Source organism: Corvus brachyrhynchos, unplaced genomic scaffold, assembly GCF_000691975.1.
Source record: "Corvus brachyrhynchos isolate BGI_N302 unplaced genomic scaffold, ASM69197v1 scaffold52, whole genome shotgun sequence".
NCBI lineage: Eukaryota > Metazoa > Chordata > Aves > Passeriformes > Corvidae > Corvus > Corvus brachyrhynchos.
In genome coordinates, this window is record NW_008237221.1 from 3,837,487 (window position 1) to 3,865,022 (window position 27,536).

The window sequence follows — 27,536 nt, forward strand, 5'->3', positions numbered from 1 at the left end:
CCAGCTGGTCAAAAGAGGTGAGTCAGTGTTGGTGTGGCCTCACCTGCAGTGCTGTGTGCAGTTCTGGGCCCCACAATTTAAGAAGGTTGTGAAGGTCCTTGAATGTGTCCAGAGGAGAACCCCAAAGCTGGTGAAATGGTGGGAAGTTGTGTGAGAAGCAGGTAGAGACTTTGGGTTTCTCTGGTTTGGAGTAAAGGAACCTGGGGGATGACCTTGTTGCTCTCTACAGCTTCCTGAGGAGGGGAATTGGAAAGGGATGTGCTGAGCGCTTTCCCCTGAGAGCCAGTGATGGGATGCATGGGAATGGCTCAAAGCTCTGCTGGGAAGTTTTAGGCTAAATATTAGGAAGCATTATTTTACCAAGAGGATGGCCAGGTCCTGCAACAGGCTCCCTAGAGAGACGGTTGATGCTCCAGGCCTGTCAGTGTTTAAGAGGCATTTGGACAATGCTCTTAACAACACACTTTTACTTTTGATCAGCCCTGAAGTGGTCAGAGAGTTGAATTGGAGATTTGTTGTAGGTCTTTTCCAATTGAAATAGTCTGTTCTATCTATATATATCTATAAATGATATTTCCAGAAGTAAAGGAGAATGATACTGCGCTATTGGGTGTGCCGAAAAAGCAGTGTGAAAATAAGACTGTTAGTGTGAAGGTGTTTTCAGGCCTGAGCGTACCATCAGTGCAACTTCAGGTTTGAAAACTGTCTGATTGGTCTAATTCTGTGGTTCATATAGTCCAGCATTTAGGATACTAGCTTTGGGATTAAAGAGGTCTGGATTCAATTTGCTGCTATTAGGTAAGTCATTGTAAAATGATGATAATTGCTGCTGAGGTTAGAAATTAAAACACTTCTGCTTTCTGCATCTACAGTGGGCACTTAAAAGGAAGGTAGGGAGTAGCAGGCCTTCTGTCTAGGATTTATCTGTTTGGATTTTCCTGTTTTCATCTGCTAACTGTAGCCATTATTTTGTTACCATAAACAATTTTACTATGTAAAGTGACTTAAAACCCAAACCAACCTAGCTATAGACAGCTTTTGTTTGATTCTTATTCTCCCATTATTTTTCTGGGAGATGGTTCTGCAAAATATTTCAATTGAGAGTTCTCAGGGATTCTTTTTCTTCAGTGATAATTAATTTAGAACTGGTTAAAAAAAAAAAAAAATCTTGCTGCTGATCCAGAATAGTGACATCAGAAATAATATAAGGTTGAGCTTTCTTCCAGCCTTCTTAGTCTGTTAGATGAGATACATTTCCTAGTACTTTCATATACATTGAGCTTGCCAGAATTTTGCATACTAATTACAAACTGTTTTTCTCTATCTAAACCATTCGGCTTGGTACCCCTCAGGTACTGGAACATATTCGTTCTGACCATAGCAAGGACAATCTTGAGTTTTGCCTTAGTTAATAATGAATAAGTCCATTTTAAAACAGATGGAGTTTAAAATCACATGGTACCTGCTGAGCTGTAAACTGCTACTAGTTAAGCTGAGTCATAAGGCAGAAGAGGAATAGCTTACACTTGCTATTTTGGGTTTCTCATTAAAACCACAGTAAAAATATTTAATGGAAGAAATCATTGAATAAAGAACCCCAGTATTTTGAGAAACAATAAATGAATACCTGGTGATGTATCCAAATGTCACATATTGAACAGCGGTGAGACTCGTGTTCTGATGTGTAGTATTCAAATGTATGTTTCACTGTAGGAGTGATTAATTTGGTAGCTACTTACGTCTTGCATAATGAGTTACATCTGAGATGTTGAGACTTGCTTACCATGAAGTTCATAAGGGTATCTGTTAGGAAAGATAGATGCAACTTAGACAGTATTGCTAAATGTAATATTAAAGCTTGTTTTTATTGCCCATGGAAATGCTCTTATTTATTTTCTCTCTCTTTTTTTTACCTCTTTTCCTCTGTGCAGCATCTGGAGACCAGACTGCTCACATCTGGAGGTACATAGTACAGTTGCCTACACCTCAGCCAACTGCAGACTGCAATGTAAGCAATCAACCTACTGCAACTAAACTAATTGCACAGCAATTTCATCAGATACAGGTTTTATGATAAGACTAAATGTTAAATTTACACATAATTAAGAAATACAGGATCTCAGGACTGCCAAAGGTGGGATTTTAAGGTTTTAGTTGAACAGCTATATTTCAGCTTTTCTTTGAAAATAGACTCCCTTCATGTTTTCAAAGGCATTTGGTGCAGAACAGAATTTACAGCTGCAAGGAGATGAATCAACTTCTTGTTCAAGGTAGTAAATATGTAAATGAACTGTAAAAGTATAATGAAGTGCTTTTTAAACTAGCTAAATTTTTGTAGCTTAACTTACCAAGGCACAAGTATTAGCTATAGTTACTAGTATTAGCTATAGTTGCTGTGGATTGAAAACTGATGAAAAAGACTTGCAATTTTAGCATTTATTTAATTGAGTCTTTATTGATTTCTAATCAACCCTTTCCAGAACACATCACATTGTCTGATGTTGTTGTCCCCAGGCCTTTATTTAGTCAGTGTTTACTCTAGCCTGTCAAATGCTTATTTTACTTAAAACCACCCTTACTAAATTGTGAAGAAAACATAGCTTATAGCATGAGTTTCACAGCAGGCTAAGTAGGGGCAGGAGTTGGCTGTATAATACGAGATAGATTTCTGAATGGAAAATGTTTGATTCAGTTTATTTGATTTGGCATTTCCATTTTGAAAGAAAATAAAAATGTTATCTTTTCCACACCCAAGTAACATAAAAGAAAGATGTTTTTGTCTTGTGTAAGTGAAAAAGGAGTTCAGAGAATGATGTTTAATGATGAGCAAAAGAATTTTTTTTTTGCGTCCAGTTTACATCAGCACTGCATGATGACTATGTATCAGCCAACAGACAAATATTGATGTAATGATTTGATTTTAATGGATAAAAATGTCTGTAAATTATTGTCTTCCCAAAGATTAATATAGTCAGTGTCCTGTTAGATGCTTCCTACCCTTAAAAATTGAAAGGAAAAAGTCCCTTGATAATGTGCTGCAATGAAACTCTAGGGTAATACACTTAGCAGATAGTAAAGGGGACAGATACTCAGAGCTAAAGAGTTTGGAGGAGATTTTAAGATGAAGTAGAATCATAGAATCATTTAGATTGGAAAAAAACTCTTAAGATCAAGTCCAGCTGTTAACCCCACACTGCTAAAGCCCTAAACCATGTCCTTAAGGGTCACATCTACCTGTCTTTTAGATACCCCCGGGGATGTTGATTTCCCCACTTCCCTGGGTAGCCTGTTCCAAGGCTTAATAACCCTTTTGGTGAAGGCATTTTTCCTGATAGCCAGTCTAAACATTCCCTGGTGCTACTTGAGGATGCTTCCTCTTGTCCTATCACTTTTTCCTTGAGAGAAGAGACTGACGCCCACCTGGCTGCACCATCCTTTCAGAGAGTTGTAGAGAGCAATGAGGTCTCCCCTGAGCCTCCTTTTCTCCAGGCTGAACACCTCCAGTTCCCTCAGCTGCACATCAGCAAGTTGTTAAAAGGAGTTATTAAAACTGCATTTAACTCACTGGTTAAATTAACTCACTGGTCCTTCAACCAAGTTTGTGATATGGAGTACTGGAATCGGCTGGGTGTAGCAGAATTAATTTACCCACATTCATGTTTAGGGGATTGGGAAGCATTTACCCTGCAAAATGTAACTTAGAGACATTCCTTCCCTTTTATTCTGCATCTTTTTTTCTCTTGCATTTTACAGCAAGTGTCTGGAGAAGATGAAGTTGAATGCTCAGATAAAGATGAACCTGATGGAGATGGAGATGGTTCCAGTGATTGCCCCACTGTCAGAGCCCCATTAACTTCACTGAAAAGCCATCAAGGAGTGGTCATAGCAGCCGACTGGCTTGTTGGGGGGAAGCAAGCTGTGACAGCATCATGGGACAGGACAGCAAACCTGTATGATGTAGAGACTTCTGAACTTGTCCATTCTCTTACAGGTATTTGTTCACTCACAAAAAATTAAATTGGTGGTTTGTTTTTATAAGTGGGATTATTTGTAGCAACTAAAACATTGAGAAAAGTAAGTTGTTTCTCTGGAGCAGTATGAGTGTGTACCATCTGCTGCTCAGTGTTGTAACAGTTTCTAAAATTGCAATCTTGTAAATCCCCTGAGCATGAATTTGTCTTCTTTTAAGCTTATGATTTAACCTATGAAGATAGTTGTGTTTAAATTGAACGTACCCAAATTGAATGTACCCAGATTTTAGTTCTTGCGAAAGGCTTTTGCTGTGTTCATGGTGTGTTAAGCAGCAATAACCTGCACTACTGAATGTGAAATAAGTAGTGTGGTTTTTGCCTTCAAACACATTCCCAAACTTTTACAGCAGTAACAGGATTAAAGTTCAGAATGATCATTATTCCTTTCTGTTTAGGAAAAAGAGGAAAAAATCATCAGCATTTTATTCCAAGTGTATGTGGAAATGAAAAGTCTGGTTTTCGTTACCTTACTTGTTCTCATGTGTGATTGTAGGGCACGACCAAGAGCTCACACATTGTTGTACACATCCCACCCAGCGTCTCGTGGTGACATCGTCACGCGACACCACCTTCCGCCTGTGGGATTTCAGAGATCCTTCTATCCATTCTGTGAATGTCTTTCAGGGCCACACAGAGTAAGTGACAGCTCTTTCACAAGTTTTTACAAGTTCAAAAAGTTGCAAATTTGGCCAGAACTGTTCCCATGCTCTTTTTGAGGTACTGAGTTAATTCCTGTTTTGTAAGAGTGATTTTCACAGAAACCCCCAACTGTCCTCCTTCTAATGTAGCACAGCAGTACGTAATTTCCAAAACAACAGCCAGGGCTCTTGGTGTGCTATTGCTCATGTGGTAAGTCCTGATAAAAACTGTTACAATTAAAGGTGATTTAAGGTATGAGGTTCTTTTTGGCATTGGTTATGCCTGCAGTTTGGGGTTATTGCTGTGAGGCAGTGGATCAAGCAGATTGCCTCTGCTTGTCTTGATACTCAGTGTGAAGTAAAGGTTACTCCTTTGAAACCAGTGGATAAAAAAAGGATTAATTTTCACTCTTAAAAGCTTCTAATTTTTACATAAAATAAGAAATAAAAGTATGGGCACCAACTGCCATGTTCTGTCAAAACAGTGATTCTGATGTAACATTTTTAGTTACCAATTTAGGCTTAATGTTGTTGTACTGACTACTATTGGATATGGACAAATATAGTCATGAGAATCTGTGTTCTGGTGTTTACTTACCTTTCTGTTTTTTGGAATTCTGATACATAGAAAATGCAGGTGTAACTTGGAAATACTTTACCCAAAGAAGCAAATCTCTTTTTGAGACTAGTGAATGTTTGAGCTTGAATGTTTCAGAAAAAATTTCACCTCCCTCCTTCAGAATAAAATGTGATTGCTAATCCTAGCTCAAAATACAAACCACAAATATTTATTCACATTTCTGGTTTTTATTAATTCAAATGCGTAATTTACATTATGACTGATTTCAGTATCCACTTTTTCATTTTTTTAGCTATTGACTAGCCTATATAAAAACTAAAACCTCTTTAACCCCCCTACCCTGGACTCCTGAGCTTGATAAATTACTTGGTGCTTCACAATCATCTGTATAAGTAGGCATCTTCTCCTGATAGAGCAGTAAGCTTGATTTTGTGGCCTGCATCCTAGAATTGTTTAATCTCATCACTTTTGTGTTCTTCTACCACTTTTCTTAGAATGTCATATAAAATTGGAAGGTTTTGTATCCCTTGGTGCTTGCATTTTTTCCCAAGCTGATTAACTGCTTTGTCCCAGGACATTTTTTCAGAGAAATGACCAAGACTGACCAAGTTTCTGTTTTCCTATATGCTTGCTGAGACCAAATGATGTTGATCTTGGGTGATGGTGCATACTGTAAAAACTGTTAGCTGGTGTTTTGGCTTCTATTGCTGAGACCTATAAACTAGCAGAGAGTTTATTTTTTAGGAATGGAGTAGACCTTGTGCAACCTCTTCAGTCACTCTTATTCTAGCTTTTAATCGTCTTCATGTTTGTGTTTGTGTGCTTTATCAACTGTCTCTGTTTTTAACTTTGAATGTATGAGTTTTTAGTATTGACATAGGCTTTTTCACCAAATGCACCCTAAATTTGAGGGTCTCACAACTGACTTTACTTTTCAGTGGCCAGGGCTGCAGAGGTCTCTGATTTGTGGAAGGGGTAATTCTGTTACAGAAGGTGTTTCACTGAGGAGTACAGTTAGAGCAGAGATGGGGGGGTTGGTATTTTTGCAGTTGAGACATACTTTGAGGAATTTTATTTTTGTTCCTTTATTGTACTGCCTACTGGCAAAATATTTTTAAATTGTTTTCTAATCAACACTAACAATCTTCTCACGTTAAGCAGCATAGAAGAAACTGTTTTATCTGTTGTGGAAAATACATACACAAGAGACACTTCTTTGGCTTTTCTGAATGTCTATTTGAACAATATGCCAAGTATTTAATATTTGGATAGGCCCTTGGCATCATTTCTGTAAATTGGATGTTACAGTTGTTAACACTGATGATTTAGAGTCCTCAACCGTAAGTTTTAACACCCTCTGGCTGAGTCGTACCTGTTGAGTCTGGAGCTCACAGAGCAGCTATTTTTTCCCAGTGTGTTTCACCAGATCAACTCTTAATGCGCTAAGCCAATATAATTAGATGCCAAACATCTCAATCATGAGGCCAGCATTCCGTGTTTATTGTGTCGCAGCACCCAAAATCTCTCTCCATCCGATCCCTTCCTCCTGGCGGGGGATCCGCGCTACAGCCGCTCACCAGCAGGTGGCAGCACCGCACCGCGGCGGGCGCCCGGCCCGGCCCGGCGCGGAGACGGCGGTGCGATCTCAGCTTCCTCTAATTAGCTTAATGAACGACACTGGAGGTTTACTCGAAATGGCTCGTTATCGTGTGAAAAATAAAACTGATGCCGATGTGTTGAGAGACTATAGAATCCTGTTATAGACAGAGTATATAAAGCTTTTATAGAGTTAATTGATGCCAGAAGATGAAGAGTTGCAGTGCATTGTCCTGTATGTCAAAGTGATGGTATGTCATCATCTATGAGAGATTGTTTGTATCTTAAGATCACGAGAAATCCTAAGATCCTAAGAAATCACCTTTTATTTTGGTGTCCTGAGCATAGCTTCATTAAAAGCAGATTTTTTCTTATCATCTACTACTAAGGCAATTTAAGAAAATAAATTCTCATCCGGTAAGGCCAGAAGGAATTGTTGTGGTCAAGGTGTCTGTCTTGAGCTGCTTGCATTGATACCTGTTTTGAATTAGGAGGTAATTTTAGAATTGACAACATTATGTTAGGTTGTTCCAATGATAAAGATTTCAACTTATCTCTTGGTAAATTCTGTATGTTGCCTGTTGCAGTGTTTAACTTCTTTGCTAAACTTTTTGTGCTTCCCTAGTCTGAGTCTGTCTAGCTTCAGTTTCTGTGTTCTGTTTTTTTATCTTCAAAAGCTTTGTTTCCTGTATTACTTATAAAAGTTTCCTATATTTTCTGTTCTTATTTACAAGCTATGTGTTTTGCCTCAAAGTGTGTTTCTAAGTATATTTTGACATTTATAGACTTAGTATAGTGCATTGATAGTGCTTTTGCACTTCAAGCCTGCAGTCACCTAGTGTCTTTTTTGAAGTTGTATCTTCCCATGGAAGTTTCCAGTTCTGTAAACATTGCTTGTTTACATTTTTCATATACTCTGTGTGTGTCTATAAATATGACTGCTTCAGTTCAATACATGACTTACTTGCCTGTGCCCTGCTGACACAGCAGGTAAAGTATCTTGTCACTTACTGTTTTAGATTTGCTGTGCCCCCAGTTCATCTCCCTTACTTATTCTCTGCTGATGAAAAAAATACGAAATGATGTGGAAATAAGACTGATGTTTCCTTAAATATAAATCTTTGTTATTATCTGGTTTTATGTGTGCAGCAATAGGAATTTGTCTTACTAGTGCTGTGAATCCCCAATCACATCCTCATATGAGGAGTTTAACAGAGCCCTGGGAAAAGGCTACATTTATTTTATAATCCAGGCACTAACTTGTTGCCTGTTAATTAAATTGATTTCCTGAGTTAAAGCCTCAGAAAATTATACTGGTGACTCAAATTCCAATACCTTTTTTCCAGCAGATACTGCTTTGAAATACATGATTGATAATAACAGCTGTTCTCTTATTGAGAAATTATTCAATTTAGAGGTTATTGATTAGAGCTCTTCAAATTGAACTGAGGTTTTGTTCTGATCTGAGGAGCAAAATGGTTCTGGCATCTACATGGCAGTTTTCATTTCACTTCACTTGTGCTTTCCTTTGCCATCACCTGCACAGCCTGTCTTGTCCCAGCTGTGAAGGCCTTGCTTTTCCCAACACGGTGGCCTAGTTGAGTAACTCTGGGCATGTTAACATGCTCTTGCATATCTACTTGATGAGTTTTTCTGTCCCTTTGAGCACTCTGCATGTGCAGGACTGTCTTGATGTGTGGAGCCTTCTAAAATCCTAATGTTGGTAATTTTTACCATTTGTAGCTTTAAAAAAAAAAATCTTAGTCTGTACAAGTCTAGCCAGTACTTTACAGATTTTATACATTTGTTCTGACAATTTAGTAACATTGGAAATAAATTAATACCTTGGGGGCAACAGAATGTTTATTAACTAGTGGATTCTTGCACACTTTTTAAACTAAGCAGTGCTTTTACTATACATTTGTAGTATGTTGATGCTCATATGTAGCTGAAAAGTTAATTGATAAATAATAAAGGGTTTTGTTTTCTTTAGTGACTGTCAGAGGTACACAGTGGTTGGGGACATTGCTCTTGAAATGCTTGAAAAAAACTATGCAGGGCTTCCAAGTCTGGACTTGCAAATGCCATCCTTCAAGAATAAAGTGATGTCTTCAGAAGCAGCTTTGGGTTGCTCTCCTTAAGTGAATATCCTTTGTTAATGCTTCTTGATTGTTCAGTATATAGTTATGCACCACCTTGTCATGGCAATTAAATGCATTTTTGATCTTTAAAAACCCCATAAATTTGAGCGAGTACTTTTGTCCTAGCCCAAGAAAATGACAAAGTTTGTTTGCTACTTTTCAAACTTAGTGATGTTTGTGGCTCGATTGAGCCAGTGTGTCAAGCATGAATGTGTCTTAGCTGTGAAATCTGTATCCTTATGTTACTTTCTGGGCAAACTCCGGAAAAAAAACGCTGATCATGGATCTTATGTTATTTCTTACAAAGAGCTTATAGCTCTTTCGGACTGCAGCATATTCCATCTCCTTTCACTCTGCTTGTGTGGCTCTAAGAGACCAGAAGGGAAAGTTCCTGTTCATTTGCTGCCTGTATGTCTCTGAATGTGCAGCTGGATGGTGAGTTGTGCTTCATCCTGAGAACTCTGAAATTAGAGAATTGCAAATATGTCTTATTTCAACTTTTTATTTTCCAACCCTTATGCTTGCTGAAGAATCTGCACTAAAAAATAGGAAAATTACTAAGCAGCTGCTGATTGGGATGCTGGGCTGAATCTGACATTTAGTGAATTGACAGTTAATGTCAAAATGGCATTCTGTTTCAAGAGCGTAATAATTGCTTTAGTTTTTGTGGACACTTGGGTTTGCCAAGATCAGTTGTCTTTCTCAGGTTCTTTGGTCTGCAAGATTTAATTCTCATATCTTATTTGTGTCTGTGTTGAATATATTGTTCATGAAAGAGCAAGTCATGGCAGGGGGAAGTGCCTTTTCTCCAGGCAGCGATGTCATTGGACATCCCTGTTGGAAAGCAGTCTTATTCTTGATATACCCAATATTACAAGGTCACTGCTAGGTATTCAACCACACTTTCTTGGTGAAGGTAAAGCATTTGTGGATGTAGTCCTAAAAATGCAAGCTTTGCACCTTTGACTAATTCTGTGCTTGGGCTTTTAGTCAAAACCTTTTGTGCCAAACAAAATGTAACAAGTTGGATGCTATCAGTGGAGTTTGATCAGTCTAACACAAAATGATTTTAGTGATGCTTTGTCTACCATTTTTCTGTTGTTTCTCATCAAAGAATGCCTTAGGCATTCACCATGTGGGGATATCTCAATCTAGGTTCTGTAAGAAATGCAAAATTTTTGTGATGAAACATTCAGTTTTCTCCCCAAGCCTCACTGATTAACTTAGATGGTTGTGATATTGCTGTTAGTATTCCTACCTTGTTTTGTCTGCTGAGGGCTTTTTTCCCCTCTTGCATTTTATTGAGAAAAGGCTCCAAATTTGCATTTCACACACTGTTCTGATCCTACATTTGCATGTTGAATATTCTTTAAATGAAGATTATGGCCTGGGCTTGAAGCCCTAGGGTTAGCTTTTTAAAATGCTTCTAGTGCTTCTGAACATGTTTACAAAACCTTTCGGTTTACAGTTACTACATACAGGTAACATGCTAAGGAATCAACAGTTTTCTTAGACTTGTTAGCAGCCTTAATGACTGATAACCCCAGGGATCCAGCTTTGAATTTGCCTCACTTCCCATGCTGAGTGCTTCTTCATAGATCTGTTTCAGGACAGACTAGGGCCAGCATGTTTTACATGCCTTCAGCCCATCCAGGTTGCCTCTCCTTGCTCTCTTGCGCAGCTTGAATTCCCAATTTTCTCGCCTAACGTTCCCCCAACCTGATACTGTCATGGAGTTACCAAAGTGCCAAAAAAAGGCAATTTGAAAATGAATATTCTTTTGATAATTTTGTTTCCTTTTTGTTCTTCAACATTTTCTGGTGTCAGATGGACTTCCTCAAGGCAAATATTGCTTCCTAATTAATGGAGAAGTACAAGAAATTTTGAATAACGTACTCTTTAAGAGTAAGTGCTTAAAATTAAAAGCTCTGTAGCTAAAAGAAAAAAAATCCTTTAAGTATTTTATTTTGGGGAATGGGATATGTAACAAAGTTTGGTTGCACTCAGTGTTAGACTTTAGAGTTTTGTCAATTGCTTTAAAAAAGATGTAGATGATAAGTCTGTATCCAATTGGTTTTGAGTGCTTTAAGCCTCACTACAATAGATCAAGAGAATCTTAATTCTATATTGAATGCATGCACTAAAGAGTGTTACGATTTTTTTTCAACCGACCCAGAGAGGAGGATAGCGAGAGGCCTTTGTATCCTATCTTGAGCTCAGGTAACGTATGCAGCAGTGGTGCAGGAATAAATGGAACTTTTTTAATCCCCTCATAAATGTGATGAAATGGATTTAAAAATATTTGCACCTTAACTAACTACTAACTTAGCGTTGAGAAATTCTTATAAAAGCTAGTTAACTGTTTTCAATCTTGCATAATTTTATTATTTTATGACAGATAGTGAGAAAGGCAGATACTGGCAGTTTTCTGCAAGCGTCATGAAACGTGTATCTCTGGTTTAAATGGTAAAGCTTTGTTAATTCCTGGAGAAGAGGAAGGTCAGGGTGGATTTTATTGCTCTCTGCAACTGCCTGACAAGAGGTGGGGCTTGGCCTCTTCTCCCAGGCAGCCAGTGACAGAATGAGAGGAAATGGCTGCAAGCTGTGCCCATAGAGGTTTAGGTTGGACATTAGGAGGAATTTTTCACAGAAGGGGTGATCAGACATTGGAATGGGCTGCCCAGTGAGGTGGTGGAGTCACTGTCCCTGGAGCTGTTTAGGAAAGACTGGACATGGCACTCAGTGCCATGGTCTGATTGACGTGGTGGTGTTTGGTCATAGGTTGGACTGGATGATCTCAGAGGTCTTTTCCAACATAATTGAGTCTGTGATTCCGTGATGTGTTCTTACTGTTTCTCAAGTTGAAGAAAAAAGCTCTGCTGATATTTGGAAATAAATCCACAGGTAGGCTTTGGGAATTATATCTGTAGCTCTTCCTGGAATCGAGTGCTTTTAGCATTTCTGAAACCTGAATGCACTCAGATGTGCAGTACTGGTGTGCTGCTTACCTGGGACTCCTGTGGTCAGTGCCATCTCCTGTTGAGATGGGCAGTGGGGTCGTCCGCATCTGGAGGTTTTAAACACAGGTCCTGGCTTCCCCTCAGACTGCAGACTGCTTGGTGTGGGGATATGCTTTGTTCCCCTAAAATAAAGGAAACTTGTGCAGAAAATGTGATACCAAATTGAGCTTCCTTTAGGTTTTGTTTCTGAATTTTACTACTTAAAATGAGAGGCATATTTGAGCCCTCAAATTTTGCTGCTTGCATACAATTGTATGTAAATGTATGTATTCAAGTTACCTTGAATAAATTTATCTGAAAGCTCTGGTTTGGTGCATTTTCATCCCACACACAGATGAATGCATGTAGATGCATTTTCAAGGCCATGAAAATGTGTTGTCTCCCAGTTTTGTGGTAAATCCCAGTTTAGATTGCAAATCAAAATGGAAAGAGCAGTGTTAACTTTTTTTTTGGTGCATTGCCAGTGAGAGTTCTGCATCAGCATTTCATGGTCCAACATTTTCAATGTTTTTTCTTTCCCCTCTTCCCCTATGTGTGAAATTTCAGCAGATTGTTATGCAAAGCAGTTTTGTGTCTCAGTGTGACTGGGGAGACAGCTGTTCAGCCTAATGAGGAGTGTGAGCACCACAGCATTTCTGGTGATTGAGACCCACGGAGGGAGCAGGATGTTCGAGGCCAGGCAGTGGTGTGTGGTGAGGAAGTGCCACGCTGTCAGCTGGAAGTACACGCTCGGCTGCTCCCTATGACAAGATAAATGAGTTTTGCTGGGGTTTGGTGGAGACTGAAGCTTTTTTGGAGAACAGTTGTAGCACACCAAACTCCCTGTGGGACCCACAGTTTGAAGTGTCATAAGACTGATTCCTCTTCACTTGTTTCTTTTTTTTTGTTTTTTAATGTCCTACAATACCTGTCATCTTTTTGAGTTATTAAAAATCTAATGTCTTCTAGCATTCAGTTAACACAGAGGCTGATGATCTCTTGTTGATACTTTTTATTAGTTTAGCCAAGGGGATGTTAACCAAAGTTTTATCTGGGTTAGAACAAACTGAAGACTAATACAAACAAAATTAAATCTAGCCCCATGAAAATAGAGGAAAAAAACTTAATTTTTGTGATAAGGATGGGGTTATGGAGGCAATACTTCTGAAAGGTTGTTTGTTTATTGGCTGCTTGTATTAACTTCTTTCTTCCCACACAGACTTTGCTTCCCTTGCTTTCTTCTCACCATTTCCCTTTAGTTGGGCTGAAATCCTGGTTTAGTTTTTAAGTAGGTAAATGGCCTTTCTTCTTGTCGCTATTTTGTTTAATTAAAAAAAACAAATAAACACAAACCTAAGGAAAAAACTGGTGAGATGCATCTGTCATGTTAAGAGATACCCCAGACGGAAATCAGAGGAGACAGAACATGATTTGTGCTTCATAAGATCTATGAGCGCAGCACTTGCTCATGTTATAAGTCAATAGTGTTGAGCATGTTTTTGAATTTAGATGCATGTGATTTTTTAAAGTATGAACTCAATATGTTCCACTTTAAAATAAAAAAAAAAAACCAAAACCAAAAAACCACTTAGTCTTTACTCAGATGACAGTGACATGCTGATAACCCTCCCCAGAGCTGTCAGGTTTGTGAGAATGATACTGTTTTGGCCTTTCTAGACTTGTTGTTAAGTTACTTAAAACTTCAAGCCTTGCAATATTATTTTGAAAATGAGATATTTTTGAGAATTGAATTGAATGTTCCCCTTAGAAGAGTCATGCTTCATTTTTGTAAAAGCACAGGGAATGTTATGCAGATATCCAGATACTCTTTGCTTTGGAACTGGGACCAAAATTCTTGGTCATAAACACTGGGTTCAGTAAGAAATGCTTTTATATTTAGCTGTTAAGTTCAAAACTCCTCATGTAAAAGATGGTTTTCCTAGTCCCATGTGCTTGCAAATAGTGCACATCCCAGCCTGCAGGGCCTTGCAGGGCTGAGCTGAGCGTGAATGGAGGGCTAAGACCACTAAACACCTTTAGAGTTGTCACTAAAAACAGACCAGCAGCCTTCCCTTTGCCTCTCTATCACTTGCCCTGTTTCCAGAGAGCTACAGCAGAATTTCATTGCATTTTTATTTTTCAAACTTTTGCTTAGTGTACCCAGTAATATCTGAATGGTTAAGCTGGAAAGAGTAAGTTAAGCTGGAAAGGATTTTGTTATCTTCTTAGAGTTTTCGTAGGAGCAGGAAGGATCGAGCTAACCTAGGGTTGGCATTCTGTTTTCCTGGCAATAGTTTTGAATGTTTTTATTTTAAAAATGATAAATCTAAGGATTAGAGAACCTCATGTGGTCAAAGAAACTTAACCATGTTTGAAAGTGATAAATGATAAAGCAGAACCAATATGAGATCAGAGAAGCTGGAAAGCTCTTTAAAGTTTTGAAAAAAAGCACCCAAAAGTGGAGGGTTATTTTAAGACAGTTTCACAACACATTCCAGTTGTAATTGGAATAAAATGTATGATGGGAAAACAGATTTGTTTGTTGGCAGCAGAATACTGAAGTGCAGTACATTCACTCACCTGGAGATTTTCTATGACTTGAATTCCTTATGCTGTTGTGTGCTAGGAAGTCTCCCAACGTGTATGCAAATTATGGAGATTGAACACAGAATTTTAAACTTACAAACATTGCTTCAAAACTGTTGCAGCAGCATAGAGTTTAGTGAAAGCCTGAAATATTTTTCTGAGGTATTTTGCAGCTTGTGTAAAGAACTAGTGAGAAGTGCAGATGTTGGTAAGTTTAAAGGAGGTTGGGCTGGTAGAAGACAAGTTTGGTGGTAAGAACATACCAGCTGTATTGTGCAGCAGCTCGACTGCATGAGTGAGTTTTCTTCCCAAAAATGGAGGTGCCTGATGAGAGACTCAGCAGTTGTGGCCTTCATGTATGTTTTAACTTTTTGACTTTTTGTTCATGAAGTCCAGAAGATTTGTTGAAGACCTCTTGGTTCTTACTGTAATCATCTCCCTGGTGGCTTAGCTGCACTCTAATAATGTGTTAGGAAACTTGGTATCATGAATAAAGTGGGCCTTCATCCTAATTAAAACTTAATTTGGTGTCAATTTAAATTAAGAGGCTTGCATAAACTGGTCCATTGTGACCTGGCTTGTGCTAATCTCAATCAGCAGCTTGAATAGGACATTAATTCAAATTTCTGCAGAACAACTAAAGTGACAGTAACAACTGACAACTTAAATTAAAATTACTAAATTCTAAGAAATTGATGTGCATGACCCAAGCTACAAGATAGGTCATTAAATCGAATCTGTAGAAACAGAATTGAGAAGCCTTCCCTAATGGTTGTAAGGAGAGACAAAAATGCTTTGTTAGTACATTATGTGGGCAGAAAATAACTAGCTTTGAGTTGGGAATTCACACAATTACAATGAAAATTGTAGTACAAAAGCTTTTAATTGGTTAATATTAAATAAAGGTAAAATGTTTAAAAATAATCATAGAATCATCACGAAAATTGTTTGATTGAGCCCAGAATACTAATATACTGGTATCTAAAGCCGTAAAATACAAAGATAATAAAATTCGAAAATAAAATTCTTTATAGAATATATTCTGGAAGTTATATGTTGCACTTTCAACTGCTAGAAATACTCTCATGAGTCTTTCTCTGGCTGCCCTGGTGCGCTTCTAGGTGTAATGGGTAAAATTTGAAGAACTGTATGTTTGTGCTTCTTACTACTCCTTGCCATTTTTATCTGACTCAGACTTTAGGTGCTCGTGAAACAGGACTAGAAATCACAATTAGAGATTGTTAGATTGCTATAGCTATTGATAGTGGAGCTATACTGGAGACTCTGTGTGTGGATTACAGCATGTTCATGTGTGTGTACAGAATAGCTTTAGCTACATCTCAGGTGTTCGGGATGTCCTCTGTGCAGTGAATGGGATGGTTCTGCAGAAATCTTTGGATGGAAAGAAAAGAACTTGACTACTGATTTGTACTCTATGTTACTAATTCAGTTGGGGTTGTATGATGAGCCTACTGGACATTAGTGCAGAACTTCAAAAGTGAATTAAGGTTTCAAGACTGGACCTGTTTAGCTCGTATTAGGATCAGTGAAATATGAAAGATGTCTCTGAGCGAGTCTGTGCTGTTGGGCTGCTTCTCTTAGCACTTGGGCCAGTGCTAAGAGAAGCCCTGTTCACCTTAAGTGTCATAGCTTCTTGTAAGAATATTTTGTTTTATTCAAAAATACCTGCTTTGAATTTTAATATACTTCGCTTAAAAAAAAGTAAAAATAGAAAAGGCAAGCTGCATATGCTAAAGGAAACACAGGAACAGAAATGAAAACTTTAAATCAGATGCTAGTTTAATATAGAAGTTTAGAGCTTGACATCTTTGTCTTTATTCCTGATTGTTTAGCACTGTGACGTCTGCAGTTTTCACTGTGGGAGACAATGTTGTTTCTGGTAGTGATGACCGTACAGTAAAAGTCTGGGATTTGAAAAACATGAGGTCTCCTATTGCAACGATCCGCACAGATTCTGCAGTCAACAGGTAAGCAGAGCTCGGAGTTACTGCTTTGCTTAATTCATGCTTTCTTAATTTATTCTTAATTTCTTTCACATGTGGAAATGGTTTAAAGCTGTACCACAGAGGTTAAGACTGGATGTTTCTTTCCCGAGAGGGTGGTCAGATCCTGGAACAGGCTTCCTAGAGATGTAATTGATACCCCAAGCATTCCAGTATTTAAGAGGTATTTGGACAATACACTTCATAACATGCATTAAGCTTTGGTCAGGCCTGAATTGGTCAGGCAGTTGGACTGGATGATTGTTGCAGGTACCTTTCAACTGAAATAGTCTATTCTATTAATTCACTGAGTATACATTTAATTTTTGTCCCTGAAATTAAAGCTGAGATTTATAAGAATTTGAAAAAGGTCTGAAATGGTTTTATAAAGTGCAGATGTGATTGACATTAATTTTTAGTGAGTACATTGCTTTTCAGAAATTTCCTATAGGAAAATGCAGATGTTAAGGGTATTTGAGGATCTAGTGCAATCAAAAACACCTTAATGGTTCAATGTTTTTTAGTCTTTCCATTTGTGAGGAAAAATTCAGCTGTGTCCCTTCCCGTGAGCTTAAATTTCTGCTGTCAGTTTCTATTTGCCAGGCTCATTGTTTCCTACCCAGCCTCCTTTTGTCCCTTCCCTTCAGGATTAACGTGTGTGTTGGCCAGAGAATCATCGCCCTTCCCCACGACAACCGGCAGGTTCGATTGTTCGACATGTCAGGGGTGCGGCTGGCACGGCTCCCCCGCAGCAACAGACAGGTAACTGCAGAGCTACACCTGAAATGTGTCTGTCCTTCCTTGGACAAGGTTAAAAGTGGGGTTTGGTTACACCTTAAACGTGTCTGTCCTTCCTCATGCAAGGTTAAAAGTGAGATTTGGTCTCTCTAGCTTAAGGCTGAGCAATGCTGAATGGCACTTGTCTGAATAAAAATAACCAACATGCCAATATGAAACATTTTAAGCTTTTTTATTGGAGTTGAAAATGGATCAAGTTCAAGTGGATTTCATCACAATTTTTCCCCTTACTAAAGTGAAACATGTAGCTGCCTTCTCTGTGAAATGGAAAAAGTGTGTAGGAGCGCTTCAGATGTGTTTTAATGTCTTGATGTGAATTGTGTCAGGAAAATGGCTCACCATGAGGTTTAATAGTGGTTTTCTTGTGGGTTTTTTTTTTGTTGTTGTTGTTGTTTTTTTTGTTGTTTTTTTTTAATTACACAGTGTCCAATTTGGTTATATATTCTAGGCTGGATGGGGCTCTGAGTAACCTGGTGTAGTGGAAAGTGTCTCTGCCCATGGCAGGGAGGGTTGAACCAGATGATCTCTAAAGTTCCTTCCAACCCAAACCATTCTATGATTCTTCTAGATGGAAGTGAATCCACTGTAGCATTTTTGCTGTTAGGTGAGCTTTTTATAAATAGGTCCCTTCCAACCCAAACCATTCTGTGATTCTATGATATAGAAACACAGAAGGAAAAAGTGAGGATCAGTTTTGTGAGCTCACCTTGTATGATTTGGTGATAAATTTTAATTTTTTTTCTTCTGTGCTTATGCACATACATTCTAGATATATCGTGCCATGTAATAAACCATCCTTGCTGCAGCCATCAAGTTTTGTGCAAATTTGTGGCATGGCAAGCATCACTAATGGAGCAAATCAGACTACGTGAAATTAATTGGATTATGTCACATAAATAGGCCTTTTTTCAGTTGAATCAACAATTCTTGACAGAATTTAGGAAGGAATTTTAAGACCTACTTTAAAAACGTTTTAGGTTTTTTTCTAATTTAGGTGGGTTTTTTCGTTTATTGTAGTCTTGAGGGGGTTTTTTTGTGTGTGTGCATGTCTTTTCTTTTTCCGTAGTAGTTCTATTCAAGCTGACACTACTGAAGTTGTGGCAATTTTAATTATTTTTTTTTAACTTTAATGTTGGTCAGAACCCTATTTTGGACATTTTTGTTACTCTTGAACTGTTTTCCTCAGTACGACATTCCTCCTGCTGTAGTATTATCCCTTCTGAATTATGAACATTATGGACATTTAGTTTTGCAGGCTTGTTACAAAGTAGTTGCCAGCAAGTAGTCCCTTATTTTAAGATTACTTTTATACAGAAAAATTCTAAAATCAAAATTTGGTTTGCTTTTGTAAATAAAATATAACTAGATAGCAAACAGACCCTGGAAAACTCGAAAGTTTTGATGCACCTTTTTGTATGCATCTGTCCTTCTGGGTCCAGTGCTGGTGTTAAGGAGTCTCATCATTATGAAGACCTTTGCCTTGCAGATGCAGGTAACAATGACTTTTAGGATTCTCAAGGGCTGTTTGCAAAGAGCGGGCTGAGCACTGGCAGGGTTGCATTTTGAGTTGCAGAGAGTTGCTGCCCCAGCAGTTCCCAAATCCGTGTCAGTAACGCTGCTGTCTCCCCGCTGTGGCAGGGGCACAGGAGGATGGTTTGCTGCTCCGCCTGGTGTGAGGACCATCCCATCTGCAACCTCTTCACGTGCGGATTTGACCGTCAGGCCATTGGCTGGAACATCAACATCCCTGCTTTGCTACAAGAGAAGTGAAATGCTGAGGGAGTTTCTGCATTTGTGTCGCCGTGGACTTCTACACCTGGGCAGACTTTTCTGACCTCTGGTCTGCTGTTGCTGTAAAAGCTCTTCTGTGAGGGGAGACTTGAGCAAATGTTGTTCTTGTTACCGCATTGTGCACAGTTTGCATGGGTTGTACAGAGAAATGTGATTTTTTAAAAATTAGTTTGTCTTGTGTATGACTTTTATATTTTGGCATCCACTGGTCAATATGTTCACTGTTGCGTAGAGCACATAAACGTTCATAAGTTATTTAGCATTTAATAGTTACACAGTAGGGCATTACATTTGTGACATAAATGTGAAACTTATGTAATTACTGTAGAGAGTGTATACAGTCTGTTACATTTTTCCATGACTCTACATATCTGCCTTGTGTTAAAAGGAATCTGCAGGGCTAAAACTTTGAAATGAAGTGTGAATTTCACTAGTAGTATGATTGTAAACATTTTCCTGTTTGCATCTGATTTGAATACTTTTTTTAGTGCTGCGGTATTGTGCAACTTCAACTCCATTTTTATTCCAGTTACTAGAGTAATAGTAGATTTGAGAAGGAAAATGCAAGCAACTTGTAGTGAGTATAGACTGCCAGGTTTATTTGTAACTCTTTTTGTACTTTTTATTTTGAAAAAAGAAAAATATTCATTCTGCCCTTCTTATATAAAGTGATTCTGAAACCTCATCACATTTCAAACATAGCAAAAATCCAGAATATTATGATTCTAATCACTGAAATCAAGTCAAGCAAATTCTGAAGCACTTTAGTTTATAGCTGTTGTTATAAACCATTTATGAAAGTTTGACTTTACCAGTGAATGTGAGCTAACCTTTGTAAGAAGGATTAATTCCTTTTGGTGATCTGCCCAGAAAGGAAATAGTTTATTTGGGGGTTGATGTTTTTGTTTATGTACCTACAGTGAGCATACTTTTAACTGTGTTCACTTCCCATATTTTTATTTTGAGCCAGCAATACAAAGCAACAAATGAGTACTACCTCAAAAATGAATGTCAGTCAAGATGCATCAAATCTCTCTGTAGCCTAGAAAAAAGCACTTTTGGTCTCTGGCTGAAGTACTGTCTCTGACAGGAGAGGAAAGACAATCATACTACATGTGATCCTTAAGGTAGTTAGCACGTAAAGCTAGTGGAATGATACACTAAGTCAACATCATTTGTCACCGTTCTGTTCTCAGCCATGACAGGGGTGCTGCAGTCCCTGTCCTGTTCCAAAAGGGGGTAATTAACATAGCTCTCCCTTCTTTCTCCCAAATGATCTTACTCTGGTTTTGCTCCTCACTGTATTTAGCTGTTTTTGCACTGCCAGTGGGGTGTTACACTGCAGCTGCTGCTATCAGTAAATGCAGGTGGCAGCTGGTGTCTTTGAAAGAATGGAAAGGCTGCTTCAGACAGACAGTTGTTTTTGGCTAAAGGGAGATGCTGCCCCTGTCTGACTGTCATCACAGTATAAGATGAAGGGTGAGGGTAAGGAAAGGTGCACTCTGACAGTGGGAATCTTGGGGTTTATGGTGAGTTGGCAGAAGTGTTAGGAGCTTTTTATCTCATCATCATGATTCTGTGCAACTACAGCTGTGCTCATGTCCTCTACAGCACTGTTGATAATGACATTAAAACATGTTAGCTGGTTCTCCTGTTAACAAGCATTTATATGGCATGGGAAGGAGTATGGTGGGATGAGATGGGATAATGAATGCATCAGTGAGGATTGGAAGGAAAATAGGGGTCCTAGACATAGTTTTGGACTGCAACATTAAGGAAACTCAAAATATTTAATGGAGAATATATGTAGTGTCTTTATAGTACACGTCAGCATAGTAATTTGATCCCTTGTTTTTTTCTGTTTCGGGGTTTGGGATTTTTTCTTGAGGTACAAGATACACAACTGTGCTGAAGTAATCTTAAATACTAAAACTGGTGAGGTTGCAGAAAGCAGCTGCAGAGTTTTAAGTCTTCTGGTGATAGGAGTTAGTTGATGGTGGCAAAGTTTATTTTCCCTTTTTTTTTTCCTGGGTTTTTTACTCTGGGGTAAAGCCAGTTGAAGTTGGGGTACAGGTTTTTTTCCTTAAGAAAAGAAGACTCACTTTCTTTTAGTTGGTAACAGAGAGTTCTTTACAAAGGTTTAGTGTGTTTAAAAAAAGAGGAAAAATGTCTGGCCAGCACAAGCAGTTTCTCCAGCGTGGCCTGCATGTAGGATCTGGAGCAATGGCTCTCCTCTATTACCTGAGGCAGAGGAGAGGATCACTGGTTTTGGTCCTGCTAAACTATAGGGTCTAAGCTTCTTTCATACATATGTAACACAGGACCACTGGACTCTATGCAGTTTAATCATCATTGCTGCAAACATTTTATATCACCAGGGGAACCATCCTCTGGCACCAGGAATGGGTGATTACACCATTTCATTTTGAAAAAAATCAACCAAACAAGGTGCTAGAGCCACGTTCTTATGAGCAGGCTAATACTTAAATCAGCTGAACACTGAGCTATCACTTAGTTTAGTTTTCTATACTGTACTGAAGGGTAAGCCGAACTGCCATTCCCCTTGAAGCAAAACATACAAGCAGGGTTAGTGAAGAATACTACATTGACTAAATACATGGAAAGCATTTCATGGCTCTAAATGTTCTAAAGAGTGTTTTTTCAGCACTGAACAATGTCCAACATTTCATTAAATGGAGGAGAGTTGCAGTTACAGTTTCAGTATTGTGCAGAATTTCACAGAAAACTCATCACTGGGCAAAACCAACCTTGTGTGTCTTTTTCTCAAGCAATGCACATCAATTTTCACAAAGTTTGTGTATACTTTACAATCAGAAAGATCTGGAATGAAACATTGTATTTGTTGCCTAAATGTGTGAAAACTACCTTTTGGGGAAAAGAATTTATAAGTTATGTGGAACCACTTTTTCTTATTCTGCTAATTTGTTTTTAGATGTAAAATGTTTTTCTTCATTACAATTCAAAATGCATTAAAACATTCAACAATTTTTTTTTTCCAATTTGCTGTTCTTCTGTGTTGCATTACGGTTGCTGTTGATGTCAGTATTTCAATTTTTTTGTAGTCAAAAGATCTTCCTACCCACTTTCCACTCTTTTTTACTCAAAAAGTTTGTTTCTGAGGCATTGATGAGCACAGTTCTGGAAGAGAGGGCCAAGTCTGTTTATTACAGTAGGTCTTCTGTAGCACTAATGGTCATGCTGCCAGTAAAGTATCTAGGCTGAAAAGATGTTCAGGAGTGCATTTGTACTGTCTTCTCCAGTTCTGTATGGAAAAAAATCGTGATTGCATTTTGTTATGCAGATTATGCAAAAGCTTCTATGTGACTTTTCACACCACTTTACAAACCAACATTTTAAAATTAAATTTAAACAAGTTTTTTTACATTTGGAATACAGCCAAAATATTACAAAAATCCTCTGGTGAGGAAAACCCACCATCAGTTTTTCTGTAGGTTAAAGTAAAAGGTTGGTTGCTTGTTGCACCCATGCTCAAACCAAAGCTGTGAAGCGTTGGAATAAAACACAAAGCACTCGGTGTTGTAGAAAGCCTTGCCCTTGGGTTTTGGAAGCCAAGGCAGAGTCCTGGCTGGTACCTGAGTGCAGGATGTTGCTTTATGTGCACCTCATTCTCTTTCAATGTGCTTTAGGATCCCTCATTGCCACATTTGGAATTTAATCAGGGTTGCTGGTGATATGGACCAAAAAGAAGAGACCGGAGTTCCAAGGCAGCACAACTGGCACAAGGGCTGGCTTGAGACAGAATGCCAAACCCTGGGCTTTAGTTGATTTCAGCTGAGGGATTCAAATCAGGCATTACTGCCAGCTGACTTAAACTTAGCATTTCTAGTACTATTTAAAGCCCGTGAGTAAATATCATGTGCAACTAGTGGTTTCAGGAGTATGTCTGTGTTTAAACCTGAAGATGAGCTGCAGGAGAACCACTCTGTCATGCACCATAGTTTGCTCCTTAGACCGGCACAGAAATTTTATTTAATGCTCTGTTGAGACCTGAGTATGTCACTGAAAAATTACCCAGCCTTGTGATATTTTATTTTTAAGGAGTGTTGTTACCTTTTCTAATTCCCACAGATCAGAGTTTTCTGAACATAAGTAATTTGGAGGAGCTTACAGAGGAAATCCTGTTTAATTCATACTATAAATCCTGGTCAAAACATACCATTAACTGGAGAGGTATCATACTGGAACAGTGTGGGATTTTGTAGATGTGCTGCTTGTCGGTGTCCTCCAAGTGAGAATATTCAGTCCTGCCAGCAGGGGCTGTTTCCCAGAGGTGCAGGGTTGAGGCTGCTGAGCGTTTGCAGCATTGAGCCCGAGTGCCAGCATTCGTAGCTTGGATGCCTCATACACAGGCCTGGGGAGTTTCTGGCATGGTTCAGCATGCCATGTAGAAGTTGGAATTCAAGCATTCAGACTTACTGCTGAAAAATGTAAATGGTGGAAAGTGTCAGTGGTGGCATGTACAATAGAAGAGAGGTAATGTAGAAAAGAAAAGTTCTGCCTTGAATTGTTTTGAAAATGGAAGCTTCAGCCTGGCTGGTGACTGCTGTGCAGTGGAATGACACCACTGTGTGTTAATTGCGTTGCTTCTACTTGGAGCTTCATTTCCATTTGCTGGAAACTGTACAGTTCTGCCTCCCTCCACCAAAACTTGCCATACTTGGCATTTGCTTGAGTTTAACATTAATTTTGTGTGGTTCCTCGCCCACTTGTATTTGTGATCTTTTTCTTCTCCCCAAGGCAGAACAAATTTAGTTACATCTTTATTTCAAAGCCCTGAACCAATGAAATGAGACCATCCAGCAGCCCTGTGCTGGGGGCAGAGAATTGACTGATCTCAATGTGCATTTTTCCAGCTACATAATGTTTTTTTAAATTGTTCAGATGAAAATTTTTAATAATGGAAGCTTCCTGAAGGCTGTATGCATTAATGGTGTGGGGTTAGTGAAGGCTGAATCAAGTCTGTGCACCTTAACTGACGAGAGAAAATCAACTTGCGGTGATGTTGTAGGTGACTTAAGGCTTTGAACAGGAGCATACAGTGATTTCAAGTGCTGCAGAAGAGTTATGGGGAAAGACTTTTCCCTTAGTTTGGAGCTTCTGTGCTGTATGCAAGAGTGGTGACCCAGCGTTTGAGAAGGAAATAAGATTGTATGAGAAGCATGAAGAGGCACATCTGTGGTGAAAGTGTTTGGACTGCAGATGAGGAACACAGAGGAAGAATAATGAAGGGGAATGAGAAACTGGAATAAAATTGGGACTGTGGAGGGAGGCAGTCAGAAAGAAAATACAAAGTGCTTCAGAGGAGTGCATGTCTAAAAGATGGAATTTATTGGTCAGCTGGGGATAAACTGCTGGGAAGTCAGTGTCTAGTGAATGCCCCTGACTTAGTGAGGAGAAGGGAAATGAGGGATGGGAGCTGGGCAGGGACAGCCTGCAAAGGGGAAAGCAGCAGGACTGAGCTCAGTGGGAAAGCATGGATATTTGGGTGTGATTATGGCTAGAGCCTAGAATGGAAACGACTGGAAGTTAAAGATTTCCTTGGCATTTTTTAAATCAGTCTTTTTGGTTTCTATATCCTTGATTTGGGGAAAGAGCTTATTGCACATATAGAGACAAATTTAACTGTATATATTGAATTTTCTATTTCAAGTGTTGCAATGGTGCAGAGATCACTTAACAGCTGATGCATTTCTAGGATTACAAATTACAAGGGTTTTTAATCTTAGCAGAGGAGTGCAGGCATTACATACAAACTCCAGGTATGCCAGCAGGGCATGTGGTTAATTTGGAGTCACTCCCAGACTGGAAATTTCTGGAGTGAATAATTGATTTGGAAGAAGGAGGTGATGTTTTTCACAATCCCTTTGAGAATATTTTGCCAGTCCAGAGAGAATCAGAATGGTTTTGGTTGGAAGGGACCTTTAAAGGCCACTTAGTCCAACCACCCTGCAACGAGCAGGGACATCTCCAACTAGACCAGGTTGCTCAGAGCCCTGTCCAACCTGACCTTGAATGTTTCCAGAGATGGGGCATCCACCACCTTCCTGGGCAACCTGTGCCAGTGGTGAAACACTGGCATAGGTGAAGTTTTATAAAAAGCTTCTTACTTGTATCTAGTCTAAATTGACTCTCTTTTAAAGTCATTACCCCTTGCCCTATCACAACAGGCCCTTCTAAAAATGTTGTCTCCAACTTTCTTTGAGGCCCTGTTCCAGCACTGCAAGGTTCAGTATTTTAAGCCTGAACAGTCTGAACTGACAAGGGAATGTGTCTAACTAAGCCAAAATAGAGGCATCCAAATGTGTAGATTGCATCAGGGAGATGCTGCTGTGTTTGCAGTAGTGTCTTATTTCTGGGAAAGGCAAAATTGGCCTTTTCTTCAAATTTTCACCTTGTTGAGATGTCAAAATTTGACATTCTCCTTCACAAATCCAAGTAAAATAATGTATAGATTTTGGCTTCAGTGATCAAAATTCTGACACCAGTTGGCCCCAATGATTTTGGTCAAAGTATACACCTTAAATATAGACAGGATCGGTCTTACACAGAGGTGGCATTTTGACAGAAAGGAGAACAAATAAGTGGCTGACTTAATATTATAAACTTTCATGGGTTTAGCATTTAATACTTTTAATGAATCTTCCTCCTTAACCTGCTTAATTTGGATAAAGGCAGAAATCTCAATTTTGTTAGCTTTTTTTAAAACCTTATCTAAATCTTTGCAATGTCACTGAGATCAGCCTTGTACAGATGCAAAACCGAACCTGAGTATTTTGTGGAGCAATGTATCTCCTCTGAGGCTGTAATCACTGAGCATATAGAAAGGTGAGTAATCCTAATGATAAGAAAGAGTAAAATCTGACACAGCACACAACAAACACCACTGAAATCAGGTTGATGGTATGATAAAAACTTGAAGTACAGGATTAAGTGTTAGAAGGGAGAGAGATGAAGGAAGAGCAAAACTTTTCAGCGGTGCTTTAAGTGTAGAGGGAGTAGTGATGATATCGTTATTAATTAAGATTGTTTTTCAGTGTGGATAATTGCAGGACGTTGTTTTGGCCTTTTGTGTTTTATGAAGCTTGTGAAAACTGTCTCTGCCAGAAGGCTGTCAGAATGTTGGATGCTGTCGTTGAGTGGTGCCACCTTCAGAGGTGCTGAGCTCCCATCAGCGTTCTGTGCGGTCTGGCGGGTAGTTGGTAGCTCGGAAAATCAGATTCATGGGCCTAAATATGGATCTAGAAACTTCATTTTAGGTGCCTGTTTTTGAAAATGACACCCTAATTTTGTATATATTTTATATTGCTGCTGAATTAATGAGCTGAAAAGTTCTTGGCCACAGATGCATGGTTTACTGAAATATAAGAAAAGCAGAGAGATGATTTTCCCTCCCAAATTATATAAGGCTACTTAGAGTTTACTGTTGGGAAACTGAAGCTACATTGCGTCAGTTCCAGATATAACTACTTACTGCTCAGTGAATAAACACTTTCTTTCAGATGCTCATTTTTCTCTTGCAAAAATCTTACCAGTGCAGACATCACAGCATGAGCTTTCCATAGCAAAGGAAACTGAAGGAATAGCTGATTATATGTGTGTGTGTGTATATATATATATATATATAAATCCTACACATTTCTGTCATTATCAGCAAAACTGAGGAAATCAAACCTGACTGTATGTGTATGGCTCTGACCATCCAAACTGATGCTGTGTTTCATGCATGTGAAAACATGATGTTTTGTTTAGATGTCTCCTGTGCTTACTTGAGGATACCACTGAGTGTGCATCTGCAGATGAGCTACCAAGGGGGATCTTTGATGTCCAGAAACCAGTGTAAAAACAGAAGGTCACAGAGGAGGTACATACTTCTGTCTCCAAATGGGTTTTGATGAGAAAAAATAATTTGCTTGAACTAAGCAAGTGCACAGCATTTACTTACCTTGGTGCAGGCACAGAAGCTTGACCTTGACCTTGCATCTGAAATGGCATCAAATTAAACTTGCTCATAACTTTTTGTGCCAGCAAGAGATGAAGCCACCTTTTAAATCCTGAAGTTTTTCTTCTTTTTTCCTTGCTCAACTGCAGCATCTTCCTTATGTCCAGGCAGGTGAAGGTTTGCAGTAGTACTTTTAATGATTTGATTTATTTTGTCAAACTGGTGCTTTGCTTTTGAAAAAAATTCTGGCAAGGTCTTAAAAGAAGCAGGTATAAACAGATCAGCTGTGAACGGTAAATTAAGGGAAGGTTTAAGAACAAGAGCCCATTAGAGCATTATTCCTGTGGTGATTAGCTGTGGTCCACATAAAGCCAGCAGTCACGAGAAAAACA

The 27,536-nt window shown here is 38.8% G+C and overlaps 1 protein-coding gene and 1 long non-coding RNA gene across 2 annotated transcripts in view; one reads left to right on the plus strand and one right to left on the minus strand.

The window, feature by feature from the left end:
• Positions 1-22,171, plus strand: part of WDR37 (WD repeat domain 37) — a 42,698-nt gene extending 20,527 nt beyond the window's left edge. The window contains exons 9-14 of the mRNA XM_008629666.2: positions 1,932-2,008; positions 3,754-3,991; positions 4,525-4,666; positions 16,425-16,559; positions 17,222-17,336; positions 19,011-22,171. Coding sequence (XP_008627888.1) covers positions 1,932-2,008; positions 3,754-3,991; positions 4,525-4,666; positions 16,425-16,559; positions 17,222-17,336; positions 19,011-19,142 — 839 coding nt within the window. The 3' untranslated portion in view covers positions 19,143-22,171. The remainder of the gene's footprint in view (positions 1-1,931; positions 2,009-3,753; positions 3,992-4,524; positions 4,667-16,424; positions 16,560-17,221; positions 17,337-19,010) is intronic.
• LOC108445368 lies at positions 21,436-26,787 on the minus strand. Its single transcript, XR_001860190.1, has 2 exons — positions 23,362-26,787; positions 21,436-22,446 (listed from the first exon to the last, which is right to left on the minus strand). It is a non-coding gene; the product is annotated as an uncharacterized LOC108445368 (long non-coding RNA).
• Positions 26,788-27,536: the final 749 nt, after the last annotated feature.